We start from the raw sequence: 22,492 nt of genomic DNA on the forward strand, positions 1-22,492 counted from the left end.
GATTCTGAACGCTTTGGTTTCAACAGCGTGAAGACGAGCTAGGTGAGAGGCAGGAGCACCAGCCCAGAGGGGAGAGCAGTATTCCATTGAGCTGCGGATGAAAGCCTTGTATGTGGTGAGGAGCTCAGGTGTGCCAAGGAAGGACTTCGCACGACGGAGGATGCCCAGTCAGCGACTGGCTTTGGAGGCCAGATTTGAAATGTGGTTTTCCCAGGAAAGATCATGGCAGATAGTGAGACCCAAAAGCTTGAGTGACAGAACTTCTTGGAGAGGATTATTCAGAAAGTGGATGGGAGGGTTGTCCAGTCGGTCTTTTCGGAGAGACATCGTAAGAGTGTGAGATTTGTCAGGATTGAAAGACATGTTCCACTTGTTTGCCCAGTCTGTGATTTTGTCCAGGTCTGCAGAGAGTGAGAAGGCTGCAGATTGCCGATCTGAGGGATGAGGAATGGAGCGACAGAGAGTAGAGTCATCAGCAAAGAGATAGAGAGGATTTTCAAGAGAGTCAGAGAGATCATTGATGAAGACCAGAAAAAGCACAGGACCCAGAACACTGCCTTGGGGAACGACAGCCTGCACAGGAAGACGAGATGAGAGAAACCCATTCAGGGCCACACGTTGACTATGACTAGAGAGGAAGACCGCCAGCCATGCGTGGAGATTTCCATGGATACCAAAGGAGGAGAGTTTGGTGAGCAGAGCGGGGTGCCAGACCGTATCGAAGGCACGTGATATGTCAAGGGAGACAGCTCTAATTTCCTGTTTGGCATTGAGGACCTCCATCCATTGTTGAGAAAGCAGAAGCAGCATGTCCAGAGTAGAGTGACCAGGTCTGAAACCAAATTGATGATCAGAGATCAAGCCATTGGAGAAGAGGAAAGAATTCATATCTGAAGCAATGATGGATTCCATGGCTTTGCTGATAATTGGGAGAAGGCTGATTGGTCTGTAGTTGCTAGGATCTGTTTTTGCAACTTTTTTGTGCAAAGCAGTGATGTCGGCTGATTTCCAAGCAGATGGAAGATGACCTTGAGCAAAAGAGAGGGTGAAGAGAACAGAGAGAGGGAGTGAAAGAGCGGAAGAACAGGATTTTAGGACCCGTGGGCTGATGCCGTCAGGTCCAGTTGCAGAATCAGAGTCGAGGGTTGACAGAAACTCTTCCACCTTGTCAGGAGGAAAGGACACAGAGTCCAGGAGCAGCTGGGTACGACTGGGTACGGTGGGTTCAGAGAGGGATGGGTTTGGGACACAAGATTTAGAGGCAAACACAGAGTTGAGGCATTCAGCTTTTTCACGTGTGGAGTCAGCCGTGTAGCCGTTTGAGGTGATGGAGGGGGAACAAACACCAACACCAGAAACAGATTTGACCAGACGCCACCAGGATTTGGAAAAGGGAGACAGATAAGAGAGTTCGGTCTTGAGAACGGAGAGAGATTGTTTCCTGGCTCTCCTGAGGGTGGACACACACCTGTTTCGGGCTTTGTGAAAGGAAATGAGATTTCCTTCCGTTCGATTTGCTTTCCAGGAGACTAAAGCAAGTTGTTTCTGGGCAACAGCCTCACCACAAGATTCCATGTACCATGGACGGGAGGAAGCGTATGACTACTGAAGACGAGATGGGATAAATCTGTGCATGAGAGAGCAATTTACTTTGGAAGAATTCCCAGGATGAGTTGATGTCAGAGGCGGTAGAGATGGGAGACCAGTCCAGATGATTGATGGCTGCTTGAAGACCGTGCCAGTTGGCCTGAGTGAAATGCCAGACTCGTCGACGCTGAGGAGGCTCTCTGAGAATGGTCAGAGAGATGTCCACTTGAACAAGCACATGATCAGATGAGCCGATTGGAGCAGAAGAAGAGCAGTAGACATTTTCAGGGAAGTTCGTCATAACCAAGTCCAGAAGAGAAGATGCTCCGGTGACTGACATCCGGGTCAGGAAATTGACAGATTGTGTCAGTCCCAGTGAGTCGCAGAAGTCCTTTGCTGAAGAGCCATGGCTGGTGAAGAGCCATTTCACATCGGGTGAAAAACGATGTATGACATGATATTTAAAAAAGTTATGAATGAGTTATGACTAAACTTGGTGGAGGAGTTGGTTTGGTAACGAAAACAAGCCGATTCGATTTTGGTTCAGGTCCGAATCCAGATCCGGCCTATCAGTGGAATACAAAACGTAAACTGTTCACCAGGTGGAGGTATGTGCTCCACTGCGTGACGTTCTAGTTTTTTTTCTCATCTAAAATTTGCTTTGATTCAACTATTTAAGGCAAGAATTTTTCCTCTAAATTAAATGACTTTATAGAGATAATTCAAGAATACCGCTTGCTGCAGCATGATTTGATGTACCAAACACTTTACAAAGGGTTGGTGCTGCCAAAGCAGGTTCTTGCCAAGTGTTGGTTTGCACTGCTTTCCCAGAGTTCTTTGTCCGTGCTTCATCCTTTTTAATGGTGAGCATCATCAAGTACAAAGGAAGCAGCATGTACAGTCACGTGAACAAGCAAGGTAAGTACATGGGGTAAGTATACGAAAAAGTCAAAGTTTTGACTTTTTCAACATAGAGCTAATTGATCTTCATTTCAACAATATTGAGAGATAAAGGTGATATAATATAACAAATATCATGAAACATTTACATTTTGTAGTCCATTGTATAATTTAAATAAACATAAATGCAAATTTCGCATGTGGAAAAAGTAAGTACACCCTTGGCTCTAAAGTGGTATTGCCCCCTTTGGCAGAAACAACCTCAAGTAGGCGTTTCTTATAACTGTCTACCAGTCTCTGACATCGACGGCAGGAATTTTTTCCCACTCCATGCAGAATTCTTTCAGCTGTGTGATATTTGAGGGGTTTCTTGCATGCACAGCTCGTTTCAAATCCCCCCACAAGCCCACATCATCTCGATGGGATTTAGATCCGGGCTTTGACTTGGCCATTCCAGAACCCTCCATTTCTTTCTTTTCAGCCATTCCTTGGTGGATTTACTGGTATGTTTAGGGTCATTGTCATGTTGCAAGGTCCACCTTCGGTTGAGCTTCAACTTTCCGACAGATGGCCTCACATTATCCTCAAGCACCCTCTGGTACAATGAAGAATTCATAGTGGATTCTATGATGGTGAGCTGCCCAGGCCCTGATGCAGCAAAGCTGCCCCAAACCATAATATTTCCACCACCATGCTTTACAGTTGGTATCAGGTTCTTGTAGTCAAATGCTGTCTTTGGTTTTCGCCAAACATGTCTTCTGATACTGTGGCCAAATAGCTCTACCTTTGACTCAGCTGTCCAGAGCACATTGTTCCAGAAGTGTTGGTCTTTGCATCGGTGTTCATTGGCAAACTTTAGTCTTGCCCTGATGATCTTTCTGGACAGCAAAGGTTTCCTCCTGGCACACCTCCCATGTAGATCCAATATGTGCAGCCTCTTTCTAATGGTAGATTCGTGCACTTTGACATCAACAGTGGCAAGAGCTACCTGTAGATCCCGTGATGACATTCTGGGGTTCTTTGAGACTTCTTTCAGCATCTTGCGGTCTGCTCTCGCGCTGAACTTGCTGGGGCGGCCTGGCCTGAACAAGTTGTCAGTTGTTTGGAATCTTCTCCACTTGTAGATGATCTTCCGGACAGTCGAATAATTGATTTCAAATTGTTTGGAGATCTTTTTAAATCCCTCCCAGACTCGTAGGCATTGTGGAAGAGTAACTCAGCGTAACTTATTAATTGGCACTGGTAACTTATTAATTAACCTGGTAACAAAGCAAATACATTTTACATGCAAACTCTGTGAAGGACGAGTTTGTAAATGAGTTAGGAATGTGCACGAACATGATAATCTCTTGAAACACCTGGTCACAGCCCCAGGCTGGAGCACCCCCCTATTGTTTGATAAATGGAACTCACAACAGGGGGGGCTAGCTGGCGCCAGGAAGGCGACCAGTAACGTCAGCGGAGAAGAGATTACGAGTTCAGCGGACAGAGGATTAAGTCGAGTTGGTCCATATAAGCGGGAGCTGCGGCTGGAGTCGAGAGTACTTGCTACGTGAAGCGCTGACCGAACGGGAGTGTCGGATGAACGAGAAGGACCAGCGAAAAGAGTTAACCTGATCCATTATATTATGCGGTATCATTTTGGTAATTGGATGAAGTGAATACAGTTTAATAAACTAGACCTTTTGTAACCTGTGTCCGGTCATTGGAGTCCTGTGAGTCCCCCAGTACAAATTCCCTGACAATATGGAGGCACCGCTGAAATTTCGAGTGGACGTCGCCAAGGTGAGCATGTAAGCATGACGTCTTGGGGATCTGTCCATTATGAAATATGAATTCTGAAGATGGAGGATTTGGTGTGTGGGACTTGCATTCCGTAGGTAATCCAAGGAGTGTAAAAGTATTTTTGTCACGACCGTCCAAGGTAAAAGTCACGGATGGAACGGTTTAAATGATTCTATTATTCGTGTGCTTGCATATGCGTACGGTATACGCTGGGTGTTAAGAGCCTTACTCTGGTCTGCGGGCAAGTCGGCTCATGAAGTGCACCATGAGGCGATTTGTTTGCCGGGTCGGTAAGGTTCGGTAAGGTCCGTACACGTGTACAATCGTGTACACCCGTTTTAAATAGAGAATTTTTTTTCAGTTTTCCCGCCATAACTAAAACTCGTTCGATTTTTTTTGACGAAATTTGCTAGATAAATAGCATGGGTGACACGGAACCAGTGCTGTTGTGTTTTTTTTGACGAAATTTGCTAGATAAATAGCATGGGTGACACGGATTAAATGATTTTATGATTATGAATTAATGAGAAAATGATTTTATATTTAAATATAAAAATTGATCTGCTTGGTGTTAGTTTAAGGGCTGTTCCAAATTTATCTTGATTATGAGACAAAAACAGCAGAATGGGAATCAACAGACAATGGAACAGCTCGCGACGAGTGTTTGTGGGTGACAACCACCCTCTGGTCGAGGCTCATAGAAGGGGTGATGCTTACTGATTCGGCACGCTTAAAATAGGTGTTAATGGTGGGATGTCAGAGGTTTTGGCGTGGGCTTAATAGTCACACTGTTTGAAAAATAATGCTCGATGCAACATGATCCTAAAAAGAACCCATCCCTACATCGAAGGATAAGGAAGGGAAGGAATGGAAAATTTGAAGTATTAAAGTTACGGAACTCAAAATGTCTGGGTTTGGATGGAGTCATTAAAGGATTGAGTCATTCATTGGTTTGATGATGGTCCTAATATTTTGATAAATGTTTGATAATGGTCCTGGTGATTTTAGTCCTAGGAATAATATATGCTAGTGGTTTGTCTGAAGGTTTTAATGAGATCGGATTTTTATCTATCTATAATTCCAGTAATCTCGGTGTGTGTGTCGGTCTGTCTGTATGCGACCGCTGTTTCTCAACAACTACCGGTCCGATATACTTGAAACTTGCCAGGTATATTGGTGGGGACCCGAGGATGTGCCTTTTCAAGGTTTGAAATTAATCGGACGGGTGGGTCCCAGGGTGTGGTCGCCGTGCTCGCGGGCCGTTCGCTTTGGCTCTGCGGATGGACCGAACCATTGCATGTAAATAGAAGGGGGGTTCTGTGGTCGTTCGCTTTGGCTTTGCGAATGGACCAAACCATTGCATGTAAATAGAAGGGGGGGTTCTGTGGTCGTTACTGCCACGTGGTTTCAAAGTTTTGTTGTTGTTGTTTGCACGCATGTTTTTGCAAGCACGTACGGGCGAGCACGTACGTGCGGGCACGCCCTAGTATATATAAATTGAGGTAATATTAAGTTATGGAATTAATTGCTTTCAACAATGCAAAGGGTGATAAAATATGGGATTTTAATGGGATTTTTTAATGGGATATTGGTTTCGGAATGTTTAGAGGTCATTGCAATGTGATAATAACTTGCTGTTGGAACTTGTTGTTGGAACTTGCTGTTGGAACTTGTTGTTGGAACTTGCTGTTGGAACTTGCTGTTGGAACTTGTTGTTGGAACTTGCTGTTGGAACTTGTTGTTGGAACTTGCTGTTGGAACTTGTTGTTGGAACTTGTTGGAACTTGTTGTTGGAACTTGTTGTTGGAACTTGCTGTTGGAACTTGCTGTTGGAACTTGTTGTTGGAACTTGTTGTTGGAACTTGCTGTTGGAACTTGTTGTTGGAACTTGTTGGAACTTGTTGTTGGAACTTGCTGTTGGAACTTGCTGTTGGAACTTGTTGGAACTTGTTGTTGGAACTTGTTGTTGGAACTTGTTGTTGGAACTTGTTGTTGGAACTTGCTGTTGGAACTTGCTGTTGGAACTTGTTGTTGGAACTTGTTGGAACTTGTTGTTGGAACTTGCTGTTGGAACTTGTTGTTGGAACTTGTTGTTGGAACTTGTTGTTGGAACTTGTTGTTGGAACTTGTTGTTGGAACTTGCTGTTGGAACTTGTTGTTGGAACTTGTTGGAACTTGTTGTTGGAACTTGCTGTTGGAACTTGTTGGAACTTGTTGTTGGAACTTGTTGTTGGAACTTGTTGTTGGAACTTGCTGTTGGAACTTGTTGTTGGAACTTGCTGTTGGAACTTGTTGTTGGAACTTGTTGGAACTTGTTGTTGGAACTTGCTGTTGGAACTTGTTGTTGGAACTTGTTGTTGGAACTTGCTGTTGGAACTTGTTGTTGGAACTTGCTGTTGGAACTTGTTGTTGGAACTTGCTGTTGGAACTTGCTGTTGGAACTTGTTGTTGGAACTTGTTGTTGGAACTTGCTGTTGGAACTTGTTGTTGGAACTTGTTGGAACTTGTTGTTGGAACTTGCTGTTGGAACTTGCTGTTGGAACTTGTTGGAACTTGTTGTTGGAACTTGTTGTTGGAACTTGTTGTTGGAACTTGCTGTTGGAACTTGTTGTTGGAACTTGTTGGAACTTGTTGTTGGAACTTGTTGTTGGAACTTGTTGTTGGAACTTGCTGTTGGAACTTGTTGTTGGAACTTGTTGTTGGAATGTTTTGGGAACATTCAAATGTTGGGTTTTGCTAACGTTTCCACAACGTCGCTACAACGTTTCACTTTCGTTGTTGCAACGTTTTGCTCCAACGTTTTGGGGACATTCGAATGTCAAGTGAATCGAATGAGAATTCAGGAATTATTTCATTATTAACGATTAATGAAGTACTTATTTAATTAATTACATTTCTTATTACATTACAGTAATTACATTACAGTAATTACCTGAGGTAATTACAGTAATTACAGTTCCGGTAATTACAGTAATTACAGTAATCATTACAGTAATTGCAGTAATCTTATTACAGTAATTACATTACATTAACTCAGGCACCTTTTGAGTAAGGAAGCTGATATTTGGACATGACACTGACCAAGTGATGTGGCTGTCAAGGAAAATATTGATTTATTGATTAATCATTTAATAAATTAACTCGTTGATTTATAAATGACTTATTTAATTAAAATTCCTCAGAGATACATCTTCGGATGAAATACTTGCAGATTGGTTATGCTATGAGCCAATTGATTAAGGAAAATATTTTGCGATGGCCATATTGGCAATTTCGTGGCCATATTCGTGGCAACTCAGTTAGTGCCACTGCACCTTTAAAATGCATCCCTGCGTTCATTTTTCGATCGATTGAGTTGAAATTTTGAACAATCGGATCTGGACTGTCGTTGTTAACGACTCTAGCACGCACTCGTCCAATCAGGATGGAGCGGTATGGTCCCCGGATCATCACTGCCCGCAGTTTTAATTAATTTTACTTTTTCTCTTGGGCATATAATTTTGAAGACATGCATGTCATGATAGAGGAAATGTTTGTTCTGTTAAACGGAATAAATGTTGTTTATTTGTGTGGGTGTGTATTTTTGTGTATTTGGATATATTTTCACGACTAATTCCAGTTATCGTCCTGCAAAAGGTCTGCTCGTTCTTTTCCTTTGAGTCGTAAAATCCTGTTGAATTCTCATTAGAATGCGGAATTAAGTACGCTGTGTGATGATGGAGATCCTTGATGACGAATCAGGAATAGTGAATGAGCAAACAAATATCACGGATGCTGCGGCTGGAGCAGGGGAAGCGATTTTTGAATTGTTCAGTGATTATTCGATATTGTTATGACTTATTGTCAATAGGTATACTAAGTGGCCATGAGGTAGCCTGTTGCTATGTACAGTTTTATTCTATTGTTGATTATACCACATAGCTGTGGTGATAAAGGAAATGTTCGTTTTAAATAGATGATTATGATAGGACCATGACTATAAAATCATGATGATTATTATGAATGATATCATAGGGTTCAAATGCAGAATGCTGCATGAACTTGGGAAAGAAGTTTCAAGCCCTATGGGATAAATTGGGTATTACAAGCGATGGAGTTTCAAAATTTAGCATGATTGAAGAAATTTTCCAGTCTTATTTCAGGAGTTTTACGAAATTTATATTGCCAAGAGATTTTGGATACTATTAAAAGAAAAATGATGAGATATTTTTCCCAATGAACTTTAATATCTGCCATCCATTTTGGCTGTCTCACGAATGAAGGATGAGTTGCCTTTAGTGGTTGCAAAGAAAATTTGTGGAGACCAGGCAAAATGGGGAAATATGTCAGATATGACCCTAGGACAGGACGGTGATTCATCAATTGACATGAGGTACGAACCAGAGGTGACGACCGATGAGTCGATCTCAGTCAATGGATGGACCTGTCCTGACATCATTGGGGAAAGGGCTTATGCAAGGAGTCATTCAAAATGATTAATTTGATTTATTGATGAATATTGATGAATTAATTGAAATTGAATAATTGATTGAATTGTTAATTGATTGAATCTAATTGATTGAATTTAATTGCATAAATTGAACTGAATAAATTGAATTGAATATATTGATTGTTTGATTGATGAAAATGCGGTCTCAAGAAAGAAGCTTTGATATCTTTGCGAGATATTATCAATGTGGAGACAACCTGGGAAAATTGAGCAAGGTGGTGAGTTTATATACAGATATATATGTGCGGTTACCATTGTGTGATTTCCCCGTCAAACAGAGCGGACACCTGAGGATTCACCCACTTCATACTGACCCTCCGGCTCATCTGCAAATACTGATCTGTGAGATTGGATTGTGCAAAAGCCACAGCTGAGGGAGATTCTCTGGAAATCACCGTGCGAACAGGTGGAGAGATCCTTCCTGGAGGTACGAGTGAAGCTTTAGAGGAACCTGGAACAAGCTACAACACATCCAACGCTACTTTGATAAAAGGCAGAATGGGAAATGGAGCCTGCAAGAACACACAAGGACAACCAGAGATTCCACAAAAAGGTACTTGTACACATCATATGTACGACCGTTATGGTGCCGAAGCTATAAGGCAGGTCGAGAATTGGTATTTGTGGACAAAGGGACATGATGAGGAGTTTCCAAGAGATGGTACATTTGAGCGAAGTCGATTGGAAAGATTGGAACAAAGATTGAAAGCCAGGAAGAGACAGAATCTAACGGTAGACTGGCTTGCATTCCATCTTTGGGATGGTGAATCCAGACAACGGGAACAGCAAGAACGGATAACGGAACTAGAACTTAAAATAAAAAGGATACAGGATACAGTGGAGGAGACAAATGCACAACTGCCCTCGAAATTAGGAATGAAAGTCACAGTTGTCCCATCTGATTTCCAGTTGTCTCCCCAAAAAGGACGGTACAGAGAATTTTTTCGTGTTTCAGGAGATAACGAGAGATTGCAGTGGCAACTCAGGGATGTAGAGATGCAGCCCAGCAATACAAGTGCACAGGCGCACAGATCAGACAACGACAGAAACCGGTGTTTCGAGTGTGGAAAGATGGGACATTGGAGAAGAAGATGTCTGTATGTCAACAGGAAGACAAGGTCATGGGGCAAACCAAGATCAAGGGTACCAGTGCTTACCGGTACCTCAGACAATGATTAGGCCTTCATTGCTGCAAATCCCAAATGATGATTGGCCTCAACAGATTCGATTACTGGACAAACATGAACAACTGTCAATGATTCTTGTGTCTGAAAAGTTTTCAGAGCAAGAATGATTCATTTTTCTTTTTGCTTGTTAACAAATTAATAATTAATTGATCAAATGCCAAAATTGGATCTTCTATTTTGGGCACAGCAATTTTAAATTTACAAAGTTTGGAACAATTGCGTTGCAATTGTTGGCAAACCAAGTAACAAGAGTCACATGATGATCAGGTGGGAATTTCGGACTATTGTTCCGCACGATTGATAGGTCAATGGTCGACTGACATGCAAATGGGTGTGTAGTCAAAATTTGGATAGATTATTGTGAAGGCAGAAAGGGTAATTTCAATTTGACATCATAAGGGTTTTCTAAGAATGGACTTTTGGTTTATTTGTCTATAAGCATTTTTGAATTTGATTGACAAATTTTATGAAATTGAAATAAAATTGACACCCATCTGATCTGTAAATAATGGTTCCAACGCAAACAAATATGCATAATGCATGTGTGTGTGTGTTTTTGTGTATCAATCTTACAAGATTGTTGACACCGACAGTGTGCCTGTCTGGAAATGGATAGTTATATGTGGATGGGATTGGGATATGTGGATGGGATTGAATATCCAGAGAATCCGTAAAATAAAATAGAAATATAATTTGATTATGAACATTATCTCTTTTGTCAAGGGAAATGGAATATAAAAAAATTTGATGTGCTGGGTTATGAGCAGCCATTAATTAATAGTAAAATTGTGAGTAATTTTGGGATTCCATTTTTGATAGAATGTATATGAGAATAACATCTATTTTTGGATATGAGCTTCATAAAAGGAAATGAGGAAGTACAAAATCATCCAAATTTGGGAGAGGTCTTACACTGACTTCCCAGAATACTCTGCTCATGGATTTTATATATATAAACTTGAATTTTATCAGCATATAAATTGTGCTGTATGTATGGATGTGTTTTAGGCATAGATGATATGGGAAAAGAGTAAAGAAAATTTTGCTGGTTTGAACTATTGTGGGTTTTTCAGTTCTGGAGTTTAAACAAAGTCACTGGTTAACAGATGAGAAAGGATAGTAAATAAATTATTCTCTGCTGGGCAAATTAAGTACGATATTACTAAGACTTATGAGAGCTATTGTTCCGCCTTACAGCAGTGGAAAATTATTGGAAAAAATTAGATCCAACATAATGAATCTATAAAAGAATGTGATAGGGATAATATCCTCAATTTGTACTAATTATTTGATTGTGGGTAAAGGAATTAAGTCATCGTAGTGGATTGTTAACAGCAGCCTGAAAATGTCCTGAGAGTGTGCATCCATGTAATCAGAAATCCCAGATTTGTTTTTACAAACAACATTTTGGTAGAGGTCTTGTGTGGAACACTTCCTTGGTAGATAAAAACGGTACTGCATGCTGGCAGCCACTTTTGCGGCCAGTTAGGCCAAACAAATTGAGAGGAAATTGTAGTTAAATACGTAAGTTACACATGGCTATTTGTAAAAAAGGAAATTTGTTGAGATGGGAAACATTTTTTCGAAGGTTTATTAAGGTGTTATAATATGACATGTGGCAAGGCAAACTATTGGATGGGAAAATTAGATCTGGCTATAGAATAAATTTATTGACCCCTTGAAGTTAATCCTTCGAATCATTGTTTCACTGGCATTTTTGTTCAAATTGGAAATAGTTTGGTAGAGCTTTGGTTAAAACCTTTGGTTGCGGTATCTTGGAACGAATTGATAAACCATAGGAGATTGAGAAGAATAGAAACAAATATGGACCCAAAATAGAAAGTTGGATTCATGCCTCTCATTGCAAGCAAGCACATGGGGCTAAGGTGGACGATCCCACAGAAAATGAGGCTGCACCTAGCAGCCCAGCAGAACATTCAGTGGTAGAAAAATGATAGTCATGATTTACAGTCATTTGAATTACATTTTAACACCCCTTGCATTGATAAACATTACATTTTCAACATGTGATATTCCTACTTGGAATAGTGACAATTATTTGCCTACATGACATACAATTACCTGCTGATATTAATACAGCATGAGTGAAAAAATGTATCACAACTACACTCATGATCAGGGGATTGAGTTCAACCCCGGGAGATAGGGGGATCAGGGTAAGACAAATAATCTGATTATGTTACATATTAAGGGATTTTCTTTATTTACCTTTTAGGAAGCTTGTTAGTTTGGTATATAATGTTAAATGTCATCGACATATAACTATGTCATAGATATGAATATATACAAGGAGTAGAAGACTTGTTTGTTGGTTTAGTAGTTATATTGGCAATTGTTTTAGTGGTGGCTTGCTTGAAAGCCTTAGTGACGGTGTGTTTGAATAAGGTAACCAACAACACGATGATAACACATGAAGTGACAAATGAGGAAAGAAATGTGGAACCAGAAAAGGAAGACTTTTATGGTGACATAAACAGTAGAATTAAGATAATGGCATAACGACAATGTTATGAGTTGTGTCAATTACAATATCAATGAACTCATATCACCAAGAGTGACACACTGTTAGGAAAAAAAAAAAAAAAAAAAAAAAAGAGGGAAAAGAAAAAGTGGAGAGGAATTATGGTAATAATACATTATGCTTAATTTGTTGGTTTGGGAAAATTGTTGTTGGGAATTAGGTATTCCCGTTTGTGATTGTAATCATATACAATGCTATTCTTAGTTTAGTAATAAAATACATACCTGATTGAATATTATTTGTGTGACGCATATAAATGAATATAACTTTTTGTGTTAAGGAAAAACAACAAATTGTTGAATGTGAAACTGTCGGAAGATATACATGATTATGCTGATTTCATGGTAAGATGTACCCTATCTGATTCAGTGTGTGCGGAAAGCAGATTCAGATATGACTGAGCATAAGGATAAGACGAGATCACATTTTGGAGGGATTGCTAACGGAATTGGGAAGAAGAAAGAAAGAAAATTTGTGGCTAAAAAATGAAGTTAATCGTGGCATACACCCTCTTTCTCAAAGAATGATGAAGACATTCTCCCGTGTAACTTGGAGATGAATGCTTACCTTCACCAAGGAAATTTATGTGACCATTTGCCTGGATCACACTGCAACATATGAAAGAAAGGCGATCACTTACTCTTGTTCGAAGACTTCGAACATTCACCACATCAGAAGTTGCAGGACAACGACATTTTACCTGCAACCTCTGTGAAATGCGGGGACATATGTTATTACTTCACCAACGTCCGGGGAACCAGCATGGAGCTGCAAAAAACGGCTGTGCCCTTGTCACAACAGCTGTGCACGATTCTGCTGGTTGCTCCTGGTAAGGACCATGAATGACCTGAACACCATGGTCCCAACATCAGTGTGGATGCATCCGGCATCCCTGTTCCACATCTTGCTGGCCAATCAACGTCACACCAATACTTGCTGCCCACTCACAATGAGGGAGGAGGCAAGTCGACTACAACTGGGTGAAGGCCTTGTTCAAGGAATCATTATGGTTCACAGCAAAAAAGTGGCAAGAATGCTACATGGAGAGAAGGGTCAGTCTATGACTCCGCAGTGTTACCACAACAGCGAAATCCTACACGAAGTAGTGCAGGAGCTATGAAGACATTAGGAGAAAATGTTTCATACCTGGATTCAAACACAAGTGATCAGCCCTTCCTTTCAAACAAAGTCAACATTTGTGTGGAGGCAAACGTTTTTTGCCAGATGGTGCAGATGCTTTACAAAACTTGAAAATGAAGTGAAATTGTTGTATCTTGGTGATGGTGAAGTGTTGTTTTGAAAATATATTTGTGATGCAAATGCAATAGATTGAACAATATGGAAGGAGTCAATGACCAACGAAATGTTTTGTGATTCTTGCAGGATGACGGTGTATGCCTAAGAGAATTTGATTACCAAAGTTATGATTATTTACTTATACTTGTAATGATGTTTACTTGCAGTGATTGATTATTTACTTATACTTGTAATGATGTTTACTTGTAGTGATTGATTGTTTACTTATATTGATGTTTAGATTAATGGTTAATATAAACAAAAAAAACAAAAAGATGAGGGAATTGTGGAAGAGTAACTCAGCGTAACTTATTAATTGGCACTGGTAACTTATTAATTAACCTGGTAACAAAGCAAATACATTTTACATGCAAACTCTGTGAAGGACGAGTTTGTAAATGAGTTAGGAATGTGCACGAACATGATAATCTCTTGAAACACCTGGTCACAGCCCCAGGCTGGAGCACCCCCCTATTGTTTGATAAATGGAACTCACAACAGGGGGGGCTAGCTGGCGCCAGGAAGGCGACCAGTAACGTCAGCGGAGAAGAGATTACGAGTTCAGCGGACAGAGGATTAAGTCGAGTTGGTCCATATAAGCGGGAGCTGCGGCTGGAGTCGAGAGTACTTGCTACGTGAAGCGCTGACCGAACGGGAGTGTCGGATGAACGAGAAGGACCAGCGAAAAGAGTTAACCTGATCCATTATATTATGCGGTATCATTTTGGTAATTGGATGAAGTGAATACAGTTTAATAAACTAGACCTTTTGTAACCTGTGTCCGGTCATTGGAGTCCTGTGAGTCCCCCAGTACAAATTCCCTGACAGCATCTACAACCTTCTTGATGAAGGCCTCAGAGAGCTCTTTTGATCTAAGCATGGTGACGCCGCACAATTCAACAACAAAGAGCAAACCAAACTAAATGTCTGAGGTTTAAATAAGACAGGTTCCTCCAAGATCCTCTCTAACGATGTTCTAATCATTTGTACCTGAGCTGGTGCACCTGATTCTAATTTGAGGTATTTGAAGTAGTGATAAATGTAGGGGTGTACTTACTTTTTCCACATGCGAAATTTGCATTTTTGTTTATTTAAATTATACAATGGACTACAAAATGTAAATGTTTCATGATATTTGTTATATTATATCACCTTTATCTCTCAATATTGTTGAAATGAAGATCAATTAGCTGTATGTTGAAATATGTTGAAAAAGTCAAAACTTTACATGGGGTGTACTTACTTTTTCACTTGACTGTATGTACCATTTTTAAGTCTTTGGTATGACTCGGCTATGGTTTGAACCACCGACTTCAGACTGAGCGGATGCTCTAACCATTACACTACCTTGTCTGGTATTGCAGCATAATCGGAGGGATTGCAAATTGAAACTTGAGCAAGGTCGATGACACACCATCACAAATCGTCAAACTTCCCATCTGAAGCAAGGTTGAAAATGTCAAAAAGTTCCACCAGAAATGACCCAATATCAAATTGAGTTTTTGAAAAATTCCATTTTTACCCCTGTGGCCCAAAGTCCACACACCTGCTCATGAACTGGGGGTTAAATCCAAAAAATCGTTACATTTTTCATTTCCCAAGTTGATTGCATCAACAAAGTTTCATTTAAAAATCCTGTAATTGCATTTTTGACTACGCCAGGGGGTGGGGCCAAATTGATCGTGCTCTCACACCTTGCTATGTGGTCATCATAACTACCATAGGCCATGGGGCATAGGGCTAAAATGTGCTCAATTTGACAATTTCGTGCAACAACGCAGGGGATTACTTAAAATTGCTATAGATGGGTTGGGGATGTGCTCCTGAACAAGAAACACCATGTCCCCAGACACCAGGGGTGCTCATTAATTTTTAATGCGCACTTGATGAAAATGCAAGTAAATATATATTCATCAACTATACGTTACTGCATTTTCTTTTATTTCTGGATAGTTTGAGGAGTAAAATGAAAAAAATTGATTGTGATATTGTTTCTAGACCTCCTTTTCACTAAAATACACCAATAAACATGATATTTTTGTATCTAGATAGTCATAGCGATAAGTTGAAAATGAATCCAATCTGAAAATATGGTCCGCCGCAGCTGAAACACATGTTGTGCCGCAAATAAATCATTTTTATTTTACTTTTTTAAAATTAACTTCTCACTTCTACCTTCTATGATCAGTTCATCTTCTTTGATTTGAAGAATGGCAATGAGTGGCAGTTGACGGCTGACTCCTTTTACTTTTTAGAAGATTCATTTTCAACTTATTTATTTAAAACAGTACAACATGTATACATTACGCATGTCATGGAAAGTGCTTGCATGATTAACAGTGTTTAAGAGTACTGTTACTTTTGCTTCGTTTCCATGTTCAATACATAATGTATACATGCCAGGATAAGGCAGACAGACATAAATAATTGAGACAATCAAATTTGTTTATGATATCCATTACATTATAATTTACATCATTGTTCAATTTACAGCTTTCAAGTTTGAGAAATTTGTACTATTAACTATATTCACAGGTATAAGGTCGAAATCATGAACACAGGACTTTCATTTAAAAAATGATTGTACTTAAGAATAAATTAATTTTAAACATGTCAACCACACATAGATGACAATCAGTGAAAAAATCACTGATCATCCAGGATTCGAACCTGGGAACCTGCGCTTTACTAGTGCGACGCCCTAACCAACTGAGCTATACGATCAGATGGAGAAGAACGGATGATTTTAAATCAATAGGTCTTCAGTTCTAGTCCCGTTCCTCTAACATCCTCTCATCTGAGAAGCGTATTGATTTAAAATCATCCGTTCTTCTCCATCTGATCGTATAGCTCAGTTGGTTAGGGCGTCTCACTAAACACAATGTCACTCATGTTTCTACTTTTGGCTTTGATGAAGACTAACTGTGGAAAGCTTTTCTGTAGTCGCGTCTTCAGATGCCATGTTCGATATGGTGCATCGATGCCGCTGACATCTTTAATGGCGCGGATAAATATCTTATTGAGTTTACTCAATGTAAGAATTTCTTTGCCTATAATTAGACGCTTTCTGATGGTGTTTTGGCTGAATTTGTCAAAAGCATCAATATAGCCATTTTGAACTGGGGTCAATGGCTTGCCAGGTTTACTCAAAAATCTTGTGTAGTTCTTGTAGCAGCCATGATGGTACTGAAGCTCCCTGGCAACCAAGTCCTCCCCTTATATTTGATGCAGCATTTGTACATCCTCTTTTGCTTTTGCAGCCTTTAGAAGTTGACCTCCACTGATGAGTTCACATTTTACTAGCCTTACCATTGACCTCTTTCCTGAGATGTGACTGCGCTTGTATTGGTTGCTATGGCAGAAAATGCACTCTTCAGGAAACATATGTCGCCTGCTCCAATCTCTTTGGCTGCTGTTTGCATCTGAGGAACGCAACATTCTCTTTCTGCTGGGCTCTCCACTGCTTTCACTAACTACAACTGGACCATCGTCAAGTTCGTTCATGTCTGTCCCGGCATCTGCATTAAACAGAAGGAAGAAACAAATTTTGAGTGATTAGAATTTAACTTTTTTTCAACAAATATGAAACATGTATTTATTTTCTAAATACCTACCAACCATTGAATTATTGTCTAAACATAAATATACACAATTGTTTTCATTTTTTTTCTTCCAGTTACTTGTATACCCAATTTTTTCTGACAATATATTAAAATATATATATAATACAACAATTATATTTTTGTTTGGCCTTTAGGATATCATGGGATGGAACGTGCAATTTGATGCAACAATAAAAACTTGTGCCATCTCACGTTGGTATTTGCCCCAAATAAAGCCGGCAGCATCATCCATGCATTGACAAAATAGCGGTCACACTCAAAGTAACTGTGCAAGTAAACATTTGCACCTTAAAAGTATACATGCACACTGTGCACAAAAAATTGTCGATAGCTCCGCCGTCTTCCAGGATTTTTTGAGAAACTGTTTAGAACAAAGTCCACATGTTATTTTTTTAAATTGTCGATAGCTCCGACGTCTTCAAGGATTTCTCGGGAACTGTTAAAAACAAAGTCGGGTTTTTTTTCCGCCACCAAGACGGCAAAGTGTTTTTTCATATCTAATGTATTTCATTGATATTCAGTTGTTGTTTTTCTACTCAGATCAGTGAGTAAATTTTCTTTTTTGCCTCAATAGTAGGTGACGTTTTTTTTCTTCAAAAAACTTCCATGTCCCCCCCCCCCCCCCCCCAAGAATCTATTGGTGCATCCCTTGTTATACATTTGTACACGCTTTGCTAGTAAAAATATTAATGACCATGACCACCGCGCAAAAAAACAACAACAAAACAAAAATACAAAATAAAAATAAACTCAACATGTGTTTATTGTTTATAATTATAGAGTTTAAAATTTTGCAAACATCTGTCTTTTTTAGTAACAAATATCAAATCATGGTTTTTTTAACTTCTCCGACAAGGTAAACATACTTTTTATTACCATCATTTACAGGACAGTAAGAAGTACCTACCATACAATTTAGTAAAAATGTGTAGTCTACATGTACAAAATTATTTCTTAATTCTTTGTGGATCCTAAAAACTGTAATGAGGTGTGACATGAGCCTGATGACATAAACCACAATATCCCCACATATCATGATACTATTACTAAAGTAAAAGAGCATGCTTGCAATAGTACGATTTGTATTATAAATTGTAGTCTTGAAATAGATAAACAAAATCATAAAATGTACATTTCATCATGCATGACTTGCTGAGTCTGCTGTACATTTGTCAATTGAATTTGAAGATACTACTCTTCTAAGGCCAACTCCAAATCTTCCGGAACTTGTTACTAACTTGCTTGAATCAAGCATGATGATTTATTTGATCATGATATATGGCAATGTAATGTGAATTCTATCATCACGATCAGATTCTATCATCATGATCATGTCTATGTTTGCAGAACAATTGAAACTTTTGGCTAAACTTAAAGCTTACTTAAAAAATTACTACATAATCATATTAACTTACCATGAGATGTAGATGTTTCGGTCTTTTTCTCCTTCAGCCTGTTCACTTTACTGATGTCACAAAAGCGACGTGAACAATCATAATGGTAGCCAATGTTGGGATTTTCTGGTTTGGCTTCAATGCAGGATTGTGTATCGGCAAAATCAAGCCCCAGCTTTACCGCACAGTCGGCCAGTAAATCGCGTTCTTTACAGTCATAGAGCAACCATTTACTCGCAAATTCAACAAAGCGGGCCCAGTTTTTATCATTGAATTGAATGAAATTGCTTTTAGTTTTATGGACAACATGCATCACGCAAAATTTGGACGAAAATTGAACAGGTTTTCCTGTCACTGCCGAAGCAATGGGCGTCGCCATCTTGGTTTGTCAGCTACCGAACGGAGCTTAGTATGAGCTGCGTGATTGGCCAATTACGGCACCTGACGTATCTGGAGCGCTCATTCGCTGAATTTATCACGTGAACAACCTTGTCCGCGAATTTTAAACCTGATTTTTTTATCGAAATTCTTTCTTTATTTGTATTTTAATGTGCAGGTATATTTATTGGCGACATTATTATATCGAATGGAACGAATATTTTGCTGATTTTCATGAATAAATCAAGTAATCCCCATTCCTGTTGCACGAAAAAGTGGATTTTAATGGTATGCCCCATGGCCTACCATGTTTGGTGGATTTCTACCCAACCGTTTAGAAGATAGCGTGACAGGCACAGACAGAATGACAATATTCCCCTGTTGTTTCAAAAAATGTGGGGAAAATGACAGATGAAAACTTGTAAAACCGATTTCTATCTCAAGTATAGTTTAAAGCAGTCGTTTATTTTTGGCATTGCATAATCAAGTTAAAATAAAAAGTCCATTGCCAAAACAAGGGAGTCAATAGATCAAGTTGGATTTTGCTATCGGGGATTGTAGTGAAATCGTATTCGTACTAATGCTGAACCCAGGTGATGTTCGTTGCTCGCTGACACCGCTGGGGGCGCGGCTATAAGACCCGCTGCGGTCGGTGCTCAGGGGGACTTCTCCTGTGACATGTTACATCTAGTGGACTCGCTAACGGTACGCCTGCATAGAATATTAAGCTTGCTTGCATTGAATGTTATGAATGGACCCATGTGATGCCAAACCTTATTCCAATTGCATTTCCTGTATTTACAGAATGATGTCATGGTCTTAATGGAATTAAACCAACAGATGGACTAAAGTTGTGGACCCGATTGGTTTTTCACAACACTTAATTCCATTAACGATCTACCGACATGGCGGGCAACAAGACGCTGTTGGTCACACAATTCTGCGCCGACCCGCAAGCCTCGGATGGTGGATTGCAACTGAAGCACTGGCTGAAAACGTTGGAGAACCATTTCGCTGAGCCTGAGACCGAGCCGACGGCTGTCGCGAAGCTAGCAACGCTGCACTCCAAGGTCGACTACAAGGTGTACAACAGTATTGCACAATGTGCGACGTACGACCTCGCTATTGCGGAGCTCAAACGATTGTACATAAAGGAAAAGAGCCCGGTGTATGCTCGGCATTTGCTATTAACGCGACGCCAGCAACCCAACGAGCCGATGGATCACTATGCCCAGGAGCTCCGGCAACTCCTGCTGGACAGCACCCGGGAGCCACGGACTCACGAGCAGGCTCAGGATGACCTTCTCCTAGACGCCTACGTCGCCGGGGTCTCCTCTCAGGACCTAAGGCTCAAACTCCTGGAGAAGACCGACCTGACCTTCGCGGCGGCACTCGAGCAAGGAAAGGTACACACTGAAGCGCGGTTGCAGTCGAACGCCTATGATCGCACGCGCCTCTTGGCGGGAGCCTCGCTACACGCACGGCTGGAGAGTGTTACCGCCGAGGGAGCGGAACTGCTCGCGGAACTCCAGGATGCTCCGGAGGAGGATCCGGTCCTGATGGCTGCCGCTACGACCAGACCCAAGGCCTTACGCGGAGCCACTTGCTACTTCTGTGGGGGACAACGACATCTCCGGACAGTGTGTCCGGCTCGGCACGCCATATGCCATTTGTGCTCGCAAAAGGGGCACGACGCAAAAGTGTGCCGGAAAACCGCACGCGGCTCCCGGCCGCGCGCGACCTTGAATGGGCTCATTGCGGAGCCTACGAGCCGAGCTCGGGACACGGCGCCTTACCCGGCTTTGAAGGACAGGGTCCCTCCTCGCAGGCCCCTGGTCGCTCAATCGACCTTGGCGAGAGTCACCGAACAGCCACAACAGTCTCATCCTCAATTGGGCACGGCACATGCGTCCTTGACCAGACTCCGGGCCACGCGAGGGGCTTTGGAGCCTCGCCAAGCCCCAGCGGTACGTTCTCGTCGTGTCTCTCAAGAGCGTACAGCGTCCACTGGCGGCGACACGACTCGGTACCAACTACGGTGGCCCTCACCCATCAAACGGCGATTTCGAATACTACGGAGGCCCATACCCGTCAAACGGCGATTTCGAATACTACGGAGGCCCATATTCGTCAAACGGCGATTTCGAATACTACGGAGGCCCATACTCATCAAACGGCGATTTTGAATCGCAAAGCACCGGAATGCATGGGAAAGCTCTCTGATGGCTTTAACGGATTCCCCATGAACAACGAATACTCCGGCAACGACCGCAAAACTGCAGAATGCATGGGAACACACCCTGACAACTTATACGAGACTCCACGGGCACCCTCTGACGCCCGGAAAACTGCCGCTGGCATAGGATCCGCCCGCGAGGCGAGGCCGACCCACTCGGGAGGTTCGGTCCCACTCCCAGCAGGCTCGTCCGGCCTGGCTCAAGCCCTTATTCCCCTCATGGTCGAGGGCCATTGTGTGCGGGCCTTGGTGGATACAGGGTCTACGGATAGTTTTATCGACCAACGACTAGTGCACAGGCATGGTTGGCAGGTCTTGAGGTCTACGAGACGGATCTTCATGGCATCCCAGGGACTTCGACTCAGCACGAAGGGGGAATGCTGATTGAAACTCGTGATAAAGGGACGGGTCTTCCCAGATGTACATCGTATGGTCTTACCTGCTTTATGTGCTGATATTCTGTTAGGACACGATTTTCTTAAGAGACATGGACGTCTGGAAATGGAGTTTGGTGGGCCTGACACGCTTGTTGTGGGGGCTGACGCGCTTGCTGTGTGTGCCCTAGCGAAAATGGAAATCCAGCCGCTTTCGCTGTTCCCCAATCTAACCTCCGACTGTACCCCTGTAGCGGTAAAATCACGGCGCTACTCTCGAGCAGACATGCAATTCATTGCGGACGAAACGGCTCAGCTCTTGAAAGACGGTATCATAGAACCTAGCCGGTCGCCGTGGCGAGCCCAGGTCTTGGTGGTGCGAAGCGATGCACACCGCAGACGCATGGTAATCGACTATTCCCAAACGATTAACCGCTTTACACAGCTGGATGCCTACCCCCTTCCGGGGATGGACGCGCTGGTGTGACAGGTGGCCCAGTACTCGGTCTACAGCACTCTCGATCTCCGTAGTGCGTACCATCAGATCCCCATCTCTAGGGCAGATCGTATCTATACCGCATTTGAGTCGGGGCAACGGTTGTACCAGTTTACTCGATTGCCTTTTGGGGTAACGAACGGGGTCGCCTGTTTCCAGAGGGCCATGGATGACCTCATTGCAAGGGAGAACTTAACCGATGTTT

The 22,492-nt window shown here is 41.6% G+C and overlaps 1 protein-coding gene across 1 annotated transcript; it reads left to right on the forward strand.

Annotated features, from left to right (window-relative positions):
* Nucleotides 1-19,429: 19,429 nt before the first annotated feature.
* On the forward strand, nt 19,430-22,492 carry LOC144892893 (uncharacterized). Its single transcript, XM_078781294.1, has 2 exons — nt 19,430-19,886; nt 19,986-22,492. Exon 2 carries the CDS (start codon nt 20,087-20,089, stop codon nt 21,365-21,367), a length of 1,281 nt encoding a protein of 426 aa, XP_078637420.1. The 5' UTR covers nt 19,430-19,886; nt 19,986-20,086; the 3' UTR covers nt 21,368-22,492.

Source organism: Myxine glutinosa, chromosome 1, assembly GCF_964187855.1.
Source record: "Myxine glutinosa chromosome 1, kmMyxGlut1.1, whole genome shotgun sequence".
Classification (NCBI taxonomy): Eukaryota; Metazoa; Chordata; class Myxini; order Myxiniformes; family Myxinidae; genus Myxine; species Myxine glutinosa.